The following is a 10,313-nucleotide window of genomic DNA, read 5'->3' on the forward strand; positions in this document are numbered from 1 at the left end:
TCGAGTGACTCGGATCAAGAGGAAGTCACCATGGCAAATACACAAATACTAAGGGAGCTGGCTGCGCCTAATTTAAATCAGTAACCTTTGTGCATTACTTTTCCAAGTTTAAATGATAACGCATCTTTTGAGTTAAAATCTGACCTAATTCATCTCTTACCATCTTTCTATGGTTTACCAGGTGAGGAGCCGTATAAACACTTGTAAGAGTTTGATGTAGTTTGCAACAGCATGAAACCCTCGGGAATCACAGAAGAGCAGATAAAAATGAGAGTCTTTCCTTTCTCTTTGAAGGACTCTACGAAAGACTAGCTGTACTACCTATCACCAGGTAGTATTGTTACGTGGGACCAATTGAGAAAGAAATTCTTAGACAAATATTTTCATGCGTCTCGAGCTGCAAGTCTAAGGAAGGAGATTTGCGGTATCAAACAACACCCAGACGAGTTTCTCTCTGAGTACTGGGAGAGGTTTAAGAAGTTGTGCATCAAATGCCCTCAACATCAGATAAGTGAGTAACTGCTCATCCAATATTTCTATGAGGGGCTACTCTTAGGGACAAGAGTATAATCGATACTGCAAGTGGAGGGGCGTTAGTGAACAAAACTCCTCGGGCAGCATGGGAGTTGATTGAGGCGATGGCTAAAAATTTACAGCAGTTTGGTTCAAGAGAGGATGTCCCGACCTGTAGGGTGAATGAGATAGAAATATCCTCCATCTAACAACAAATTTCTGAATTGACATCTTTCGTATGACAATTAGTTGTGGGAAGTGCTTCACAAGCCAATGTGTGTGGGGTATGTGCTGCCTTGGGTCATTCTACAGAGATGTGTCCACTAGTTCAAGAAGAAAATGCAGAATAAGTGAATGTGCCCAGTCACGCGCCCGCGCCAAGAAAGCAGTACGACCCTTACTCAAGTACCTCTAATTCTGGTTGGAGAGATCATCCCAAACTCAGCTATGGAGGGAACAGACAGTCCAATTTCGTACCAAATAGGCAACAAGGGTACCGACAGCAGTACCAACCTCACCCACCACCACCCCCTTCGAACTCAAGTCCGTCTATGGAAGAGATGATAAAGCAACTACTCACAAATCAACAAAAGAAGGATTCAGACTTGCAAAGCATAAGGAATTAATTGGGACAAGTGCAATCATTGCAAACTCAAGTAAATCAAATGGTCATCACGATCAATCGTTTGGAGTCCCAAATTCAAGGGAAGTTGCCATCTCAGCCTGAGTTGAATCCAAAAAATGTGAGTGCAATGACCTTGAGAAGTGGCAAGGAAGTCAAATGACTCGAACCGGTGATTCCTAAGGACAAGGACAAGAAACGAATCGAGAAAAAATTGGAAGAGGAGGGCAGAGACAACGAGGATTAAAAAGTACTCCCGGATCTGATTACTAGAGTTAAGACTAATCCACCTCCCTTTCCTAGCAGGTTAGAGAAATCAAAGAAGCAGAACAAGGAGAAAGAGGTCCTGGAGATCTTTCGTAAGGTGAAAATCAACATTCCCCTACTGGATGCGATCAAGCAAGTACCTAATATGCAAGGTTTTTGAGGAACTTGTGTGTCAACCGAAGGCGGTTGAAAGGAGATGAGCGAGTGGTAGTGGGGGAGAACGTGTCAGCAATCTTATAAAGGAAGTTTTTACCGAAATGCGAGGACCCAGGTATATTCACTATTCCCTGTAGGATAAGTAATACCTTGATTGGTAAGCCCATGTTAGACTTGGGAGCGTCGATAAATGTCATACCAAAGTCCATATATGCTTTTTTGCATTTAGGTCTTTGAAAAGAGACTGGAATAATAATCCAACTGGCTGACCGAACCAATGCATACCCTGACGGGTTGATTGAAGATATTTTAGTAAAAATTAATGAATTGGTTTTTCCAACTGATTTTTATGTGCTTGATATGGATGATGAACACTCCCACGACCTCTCACTTTTATTGTTGGGTAGACCCTTTTTGAGCACAACCCGAACCAAATTTGATGTAAACAAGGGTACTTTGTCCATGAAATTTGATGGCAAGATTGTTCATTTTTACATTTTTGAAATCATGAAATATCCGTTAGATTCAAATGTTATCTCCGTTTTCTCTGTAAATGTTGTTGAGCCTGCGGTACAGGAGGTTTTTTAAATTGAAAGCAGGGATGAGTTGGAAGTTGTCTTGACCAGGCACTTCGAGTCAGAAATGACCTCTCAATGGGATGTCGTCTTCTACGACTTGTACTCGACTCAAGTGATCTGCTACCAAATTTTTCGTCCCTTTTTTGTCTGTGATCTCCAGGTCAAAATCTTGTAGCAATAGTATCCACCTTATAAGTCGCGATTTTGCCTCTTTCTTGGTCAACAGATACCACATTGCTGCATGATTAGAAAAAATAATAACTTTAGCACCTAGTAAATAAGATCTGAATTTCTCTAAAGCAAAAACTACTGCCAAAATCTCCTTTTCAATGGTAAAATAGTTTAATTGAGCTCCGTTCAAGGCTTGAGATGCGTAGTATATAACATGGGCCGCCTTTCCTACTCTTTGATCCAGCACCGCACCCATGGCATGATTGCTGGCATCGCACATGATCTCGAATGGTAAGTTCCAGTCCGGAGGTTGGATAATAGGTGCACATTAAGTTCGATGAAGCATGTAAGGGGGCGTTTGATAGGTTGAAAGATCAATTAAACGGAGCTCAATTAAACTATTCTACCACTGAAAAGGAGATTTTGGCAGTAGTTTTGCTTTAGAGAAATTCAGGTCTTATTTACTAGGTGCTAAAGTTATTATTTTTTCTAATCATGTAGCAATGCGGTATCTATTGACCAAGAAAGAGGCAAAATCGCGACTTATAAGGTGGATACTATTGCTACAAGATTTTGACCTGGAGATCAGAGACAAGAAAGGGGCGAAAAATCTGGTAGCAGATCACTTGAGTCGAGTACAAGTCGTAAAAGACGACATCTCGTTGAGAGAAACCTTTCCCGATGAGCATTTATTTTTTGTTAATTTATCTTTGCCTTGGTATGCGGATATTGTAAATTTTCTAGTCACTGACAAGTTTCCTGCAGGATGGTCTAAGGCAAAGAGGTACAAGTTAAGGAGTGATGCAAAGTCTTATATTTGGGATGATCCTTACTTCTGGAAGCGTGGTGCTGACCAAATCATCTGAAGATGTGTAAGTGAACTTGAATTCCAATCTATTTTAACTTATTGCCACTCTTTTGCGTGTGGAGATTACTTTAGACCAAAGAGAATGGCTCGTAAGGTGCTAGAAAGCGGGTTTTATTGGCCGACCCTCTCCAAGGATGCATACTTATTTTGTAAGTTATGTGATAAGTGTCAACGAGTAGGTAATATTTCTCGTATCGATCAAATGACCAAACCCCAATGATTTTTGTTGAAATCTTTTACGTTTGGGGTATTGACTTTATGGGTCATTTTTCTTCGTCTTATGGTTTTTTATATATATTGTTTGCCGTAGACTATGTTTCGAAATGGGTGGAAGCAAAAGTCACCTCCAAAGTGGTTGCAGAATTCGTAAGATCTAATATTTTTGTCCGCTTTGGGATGCCGCGAGCTATTATAAGTGATCGGAGTACCCATTTCTGCAACAAGACGATTGCTGCACTTTTTAGGAGGTATGACGTTTTACATAAGGTATCTACATCCTACCATCCTCAAACAAATGGTCAGGCGGAAGCATCAAACCGAGAGATCAAGTCGATTTTGGAGAAAATGGTTCGACTTGATAGGAAGGATTGGAGTATGAGGCTTGAAGATGCCTTATGGGCATATAGAACGGCGTACAAGATGCCCATTGGCATGTCCTCTTATCATTTGGTATTTGGGAAGTCATGTCACCTCCCCATCGAGTTCGAGCATAGAGTATTTTGGACTGTAAAACAGTGCAATATGGACATCGAGGAGGGTGAAATTCAACAGAAAGTTGCAATTACAAGAATTGGAGGAGATTCGAAATGAAGCACACGAGAATGCGGTGATTTATAAGGAGAAAAATAAGATTTTTCATGACCAACAGAGCTCTAGAAAGACGTTCGAATATGGGCAAAAAGTTCTACTGTACCATTCCAAATTAAAGTTATTTCCAGATAAATTACGTTCTCGTTGGATTGGTCCTTTTGTTGTGACTAATATATTTCATTTTGGTGCAGTGGAGATCCAAAGTTTGAAAACGGAGAAGAAATTTATATTGAATGGTCACCGTTTTAAACCGTATTATGAAGGGTTTCCGGTTGAACGGGTGGAGATGATGCATTTGGAAGACCCGACTTGCTTAGTTTAAGCAAATTTTAGGTTATGTCTAGCCAAAGACATTATAAAAAGGTGTTATTTGGAGGCAAGCCAAATATTAATTTTCTCATTTTAATTGTTCAATTCTTTAATCATGTCGTTTCCCATTTGGGTAGTAATCGGTTTTAATGTTTTCCTCTACTTTGACCAAGACAGGAATCTTGGCGTGCCCACGCGGTAAGGGTACGCAAAAGTGATCCAGGTCAGTGGACGTTTGCCAATTTTGGCGTACCCGCGCCATGTTGATCAAACCTTAACACCTCGCGACGATTGGCAGGAAATGAAAGCTTAGCGTGTCCGCGTGAGAAGGGCACGCAAAAGTGACTCAAGGTCAGTGGACGTTTTATAATCTTGACGTGTCCACGCGGTGTTTGACGACCCTAAAATGAATTAAAAAAAAATAATAAAAAATTAAAAAAATATAAAAAAATTTTTGTTATTACTATTGCAAGAAAAAGGAAGGATTATTTTCTTTTTAAACCCTAAAAAAATTAATTAATTAAAAATTTAAAAAATTTTTAAAAATTAAGAAAATCTATAAAAAAAAAAGGAGAAAAATAAAAAAAAAGAAAAATTTTGGTCGATTAATATTTGAATAATTTTGAAAAAAATAGAAATAAAATAAAAACCCAAAAGAAAAAAAATAAAATAATTTTTTCCCTTTTCTCTTTTCTTTTTTTTTCTTTCTTTTCTTCTTTTTTCTTTCTTTTTTTCTTCTTCTTTTCTTTCCTTTCTTTCTTCTTTTTCTTTTTTTCTCCCTTCTTCCCCGCTGCTTTCCCTTTTCCCTTCTTTTCTTCTTCGATCTCACTCCCAAGCCGCCGCTGCTGCCATCGACGCCGCCTCGCGCGCACCACCAAGCGCGACAGCCGCGCGCCGCCCCTTTCTCCCTGCCGCTCTCCACGCGCGCCTCCATCCAGCAGCTGCCACCCCCAGCTCTGCCGCGAGCTCCACTCCAGAGCACGCCAGTCCCTGCCACCAGCTTCTCCAGCCGCCGCCAAGCTCCGAGCTCCACCTCGCGGTCCATCACTCACCTCGCACCACCAGCTCTCCCTCCGCCTCGCTCTCACTCACCTCTCGCCACCTGAAGCCCACCAAGCAGCCGCGCGCCACCAACTTCACATCGCTCGCCGCCGCTCGCCGTGGCCTCCTTCTTCACCCCAGCCCAAGCTCGCTCCTCCCTCTCTCTCCCCCACCTCAGCTCAACCTCCAACCAGCCGCCGCCACCTGCTACACCGCTCCTCCAACCTCGCGCGCCCCCACTGACCTCCACCTCCACCAGCTCCACGACGACGCCGCCTTTCCTTCGCTCCACCCTCGGTCTCGCTCCTCCCCACCTAGCTTGCCGTCGCCAACTGCCGGGCGGCGCTGCTCACGCCACCCACAGCCACGCCATTCCCACCTGTCAAAATTGACAGGTGGAGGTATTGAATCTTCAACCTCGATTAGTATTTTTCTGGTTCTTCTATTGCTGGAATTTGGGCGCTTTTGTTTCTTGGGTTTCTTGATAGCTAATAGCAGGGGGTGATTTAGGCATTTTCTGGGGTTAATTTTGGTGGAACTAAGTTTATTTGCTGCTCCATTTTGGGATATTCTCTGGTATTGATTACATTGTTGAATATTGTTTGGGTTTTGACTACTTGAAGCTTCTATTTTCATATGTGGGGATCAAATTTGAGTTGACTATTTGATTTAATTTTTCCCTTTGCATTCAGCAGTGGTACTGGCGATGGTAGTTGTTTAACATTTGTTAATCCGGAGTTATTGGTTGCCTGATTGATTGAGTTGTGACTACTGGGCATTTGTGATTGTGTTGCCTAGTCCAACTTCTGAACTGTGGTTGCTGGTTTTGTTGGTTTCTTGGGTCATTTGCTAATTTTGGTAGGTTTAATTGGATATTTGACTGTCCAATTGGAGACAGTTGTTGAGATTTTGGATGGTCTTGTGTCCAATTGCTGAAATTTGTTCTTTTGATTAGCCAATGGCACCACTCTGAGTTTGTTAGACTTGTTGTTTGGGTGCATTGTTGGGAGCTGTACTCTGGTATTGTGGGTCCTTTTCTGCGCCTGTTTGCTGAATTGGGATATAACTGTGACTTTGCATTTGCTTATTAAAGTGGGTTGCCTCTAATTGCCTTGTGTGAAAGTATTTTGTCTTGTCATTTCAATTACTTAGTTCATTGGAACACCTGCTGCAATTTTGGGTTGCCTGCTAGTTACCATGGTAAAGCCACGGTCCTCTTCTAGGTCTAGGACCCCTAGGACTTCTCAGCCTCCCCCACCCCAGTCCTCCATTCCTGCCTCTAACCCCTCGCACGAACCTTCTTCCTCTGGGAGGAGGGCTCGCCTTGGGCGGCAGAGAGGCGTCCATATCTCTGACCCTACACATTTTGGGAGTAATTTGGACTTCACCAATCCCGCCGATAGGCAACGGTATGCTAGTTGTTGTGAACGGCGGATTATTCCCTGTCGCTATCGGGATACCGCCACCTTGGGTCTTCTAAATATTAGAGTTGATTTTGACAGGTTGATTGAGGCCATTGGATGGCTTCCCTATCCTCGTATTCTTGACCGCCCGGCCTTTGTTGAGTTAGTTAGGGAGTTCTATGCCACATTTGAGTTCAACCTCCCCACTGGTTACACAGTTTCTACCCCCAATGTCATCCGTTTCCGCTTGATGGGTCAGGAGTTCCACCATTCCATTACTGACTTCAACTTAGCCTTTGGTTTTATTGATCCAGCCTATGCTGAGTCTCGTGAGTATATCGAGAGTGCGTGTGACTACATAGAGCCTTTTTTCTCCCGCTATCGGTATATTTGGGAGGATATGTCTGTCGACTGTGCTGAGTATGACCCCCGCCATTCTAAGAGTTGTTATCTTAAGGACCCGGCGTCTCGCTATATCCAGCGCTTCTTAGCCTATAGTTTCTCGGGTAGGCGAGATAGCTCGGGCATTTTGTCTAAGCCGGAGTTTTTCTTTATTTGGTGCATGCATAATAACATCAAGGTTAACTTGGGGTGCTGGCTCGCTTCTCAGTTTAAATCTGTTTTGCCTAAAAAGAAGCGCCCCCTGATTCTTGGGTCCTATATTACTCATTTGGCTGTTAATTTGCATCTGCTTGATCTCTCTAACCATGATTTGCATGTAGCATGTCAAATGGAGCCCTTAGACATTCCTTGTCTAGAGAAAATGGGCTTGGTACAGGAGGGTGACAACGGGTGGGAGGTTGTTCCCCCGGGACCGATTCGTGTCCCCCCTCGTTCCTCTTTTGCTCGTTCTTCTACTGCTGGCGGTGATCCTGGCCTGTCTACCTCTGCTCCGCCTCCTACCCCAGGGGCCGACGACTGGCTCCAACTCCGGAACACAGTTAAGAGACTGGAGACTCGAGTGACCAACATTAGCATCAACTTGAATAACATGGCGCAGAATTTGGCAGCATTTATGCATCATGTAGGCCTTGATCCTCAATTTCGACCTGAGCCACCCCTGTTTTGACGACTTCAGGGGAGTACCGTTGCCCTTCTCCTTCCTTCTGCTTTTACATTATAACATTGAGGGCAATGTGTGAATTAGGTGTGGGGGGGATCGTTGTGGTGCTAGTTTTTCCAGTTTTTAGTCTCTAGAGGTTGTTCCTTTATGTTTAGTTTGTTTTTGCCTATCTTTCATTTATTTTCTTTGCTTTTTTTTCTAGTGATCAGTTCTTATATGAATACCAAGTTTTGATCTGGGGTTATTGTCTCTAATTCTGATATTGCCAAGTTTTAGTAATAAAGGGGTATCAAGTTAATGTGGTTGAGTTCAGGAACATTTTTTTGGTGAATATCAGTAATTGTTTGACTTTTCCAATTTTTGGATAACTTTTCTAGGCATAGGGAATGATTGTTGGCGTTTTTCATGTGAATTGGTCCAGTTATTAATTTTAGTTCTCTATGTTTGGAAATTTGACGCTGGCTGCTGTTATTTTTGTGTTGTTTTTAGATATTGTGCTATATGGTTGTAAATAAGAGTTGACTGTACTCCGCTAGTTGTTACTACTGAGTAACCGGGGATTTTCACCTAAAGTGTCGATTCTCGCGTCAAAAGGTAGTGATTTCTATGAGTACGTGGTCATATAGCGATAGGAGCTGAGTAACCGGGCTCCTTCATTTGACAAATGTTGGAGTTCGCGTCAAAAAGCTCTAATGGCTAGAGACTAAGTCTTTTGCTATTCTCAAAAAAAAAAAAAAAGAGAAAATAGGAAAGTGCGAAAAAAAAGAAAAGTGAAGGTTGTGTTAGTAAGTGATAAAAGTCAGCTTGCCGATTTGTGGAGTTAATGTTGAGATTTGGTTAATAGTTGGACCATTGGCTGATAAATGTGAGCAATCATTCCTTTTTCTTAGATTAGTTTGCTTTAAATTGGACGAGTTGGTGGTTTAGAAGCTAACCAGAGTGATTTTTCTTTGATCTTGACCTGTGATACTTGATATATGTTTTCCTGGGTATTTTGGCAATACGGTAGTTGGAGCAATAGCCATTGTCGAATTTTGGTGTTCAATTGCTGTCTCCATGCTTGAGGGTAAGCATGATTTAGGTGTGGGGGGAATTGATAGGGTGTTAATTGTTAGTAATTTTATTGTTAATTTTCCCCTTTGTCTTTGCCAAATATTGTTTTAATTGTTAATATCTACTTATATTTGGTATTTGGACTCAATATCAGGGAGTGGAATGGAAAAGCACAAAATAGGAGGGACTTTTTGGAGAAAATGAAAACTTCTAAGGGCTTCACTAACCGGGCCCACATGGTGCTGAGAAGGAGACGGATTTCCTTTTGCTTCTGGCTGATTAATAGCGGCTGACTAGGAGTCCTACTAATAATAGGAAACAAAATAAGACGGAAGGCCTGGGTTGGTGCTGGAAGTTCTCTTCTTTTGGTTATGCTTGTTCCTAATTCATGGGGACCACTGGAGATAGCATTAGTCATCTTTCTTTTGGCCTTGAAAAGGTATAATCGTACAGAATGCTAGGACGGCGGGCTTAGTCTTTAGCATAGTTTTTAGTTTTCTTTCTTTTCCCTTGTCAGGCACACGCCTACTGTTCGACAATATTTTCTAACGGGAAGAATATCTTTTGCTTCTGGTTTTCTAATGAAAAATGTGATGCATTTGCAATCAATTAATTTGCGTGAAGATTTATTTATGCGGCGTGCTAAGCCTGCCATCTAGTCAAGGATCAACTCAACGGCGCAGTCCCGAAAATCTGTGAGATCTAATTAGTTTTCACGCGTTTCTCAATTTGTTAATATTTGCATGTTGTCTACTTGAATTTTCATAGGATTATTTTATTAATTGGATGTCAAGGACCCGATGTTCAATGTGATTTATTAATCTCTTGGCAAATTAGTTAATTAAATCCGTAATTGTTTGATTGATTAGTATTAGTGGCAACTGGCGTGTTTACAGACTAGGGGAACGTGCAATCTAATTTAAATAATCCTCGTAGCGTGTTATTGATTGGAATTAGGTTTTTTTAGTTATTAATGCAATTGAAAAATTAATTCCTACGGTCGTACTTAGGAGTATTTTCTAGTTAGGGGTAATCAATGGTCGTACTTTGGTTATCAATAAATTAAGAAAAAATTGGTCGTTAGAGTTCGTCGGCTACTATAACTAGCCTATTAATAAATCAAGTGAATCTTTCTTGCATCAATTATCGGATAAATAGACTGTGTCTGAGTAGTTGTATCCTTGGTTAGAATTTATCTATTCTTGATTTAATTCCTGCTATATTCGTGTTAGTTAATTACTTATTTTTAGTTGAATTGCTTAATTGTTTTTAGTTTCCGATAAAATCCTCTTTTACCAATTGAAATTTCAAAGAGATAAATATTTCCAGTCCCTGGGGAGACAATCCTACTTGTCATTGTCTACTATTTAGTAATTTTTGTCAATTAATTAATTTTGATATATCGAATTAAGTAAACTCTTTGGGAACAAGATGAATCAAGTAATTCATTGTACACCTA

At 41.2% G+C, this 10,313-nt stretch overlaps 1 protein-coding gene and 1 non-coding gene across 2 annotated transcripts; one reads left to right on the forward strand and one right to left on the reverse strand.

The window, feature by feature from the left end:
* Window positions 1-402: 402 nt before the first annotated feature.
* Window positions 403-509, reverse strand: LOC113740512 (small nucleolar RNA R71). The gene has a single exon (XR_003460507.1). It is a non-coding gene; the product is annotated as a small nucleolar RNA R71 (small nucleolar RNA).
* A 4,534-nt stretch (window positions 510-5,043) lies between these two features.
* Window positions 5,044-9,463, forward strand: LOC140005290 (uncharacterized). Its single transcript, XM_072046072.1, has 2 exons — window positions 5,044-7,820; window positions 9,013-9,463. The coding sequence occupies exon 1, from the start codon at window positions 6,533-6,535 to the stop codon at window positions 7,805-7,807; it is 1,275 nt and encodes a 424-aa protein (XP_071902173.1). The 5' UTR covers window positions 5,044-6,532; the 3' UTR covers window positions 7,808-7,820; window positions 9,013-9,463.
* The last annotated feature ends 850 nt before the right edge of the window (window positions 9,464-10,313 follow it).

This window comes from Coffea arabica, chromosome 4c, assembly GCF_036785885.1.
Source record: "Coffea arabica cultivar ET-39 chromosome 4c, Coffea Arabica ET-39 HiFi, whole genome shotgun sequence".
NCBI classification, from domain to species: Eukaryota; Viridiplantae; Streptophyta; class Magnoliopsida; order Gentianales; family Rubiaceae; genus Coffea; species Coffea arabica.

Bases quoted from the DNA above. Each gene is read 5' to 3' on its own strand.
- LOC140005290 (XM_072046072.1), top strand. From the start codon at position 6,533: ATGGTAAAGCCACGGTCCTCTTCTAGGTCTAGGACCCCTAGGACTTCT.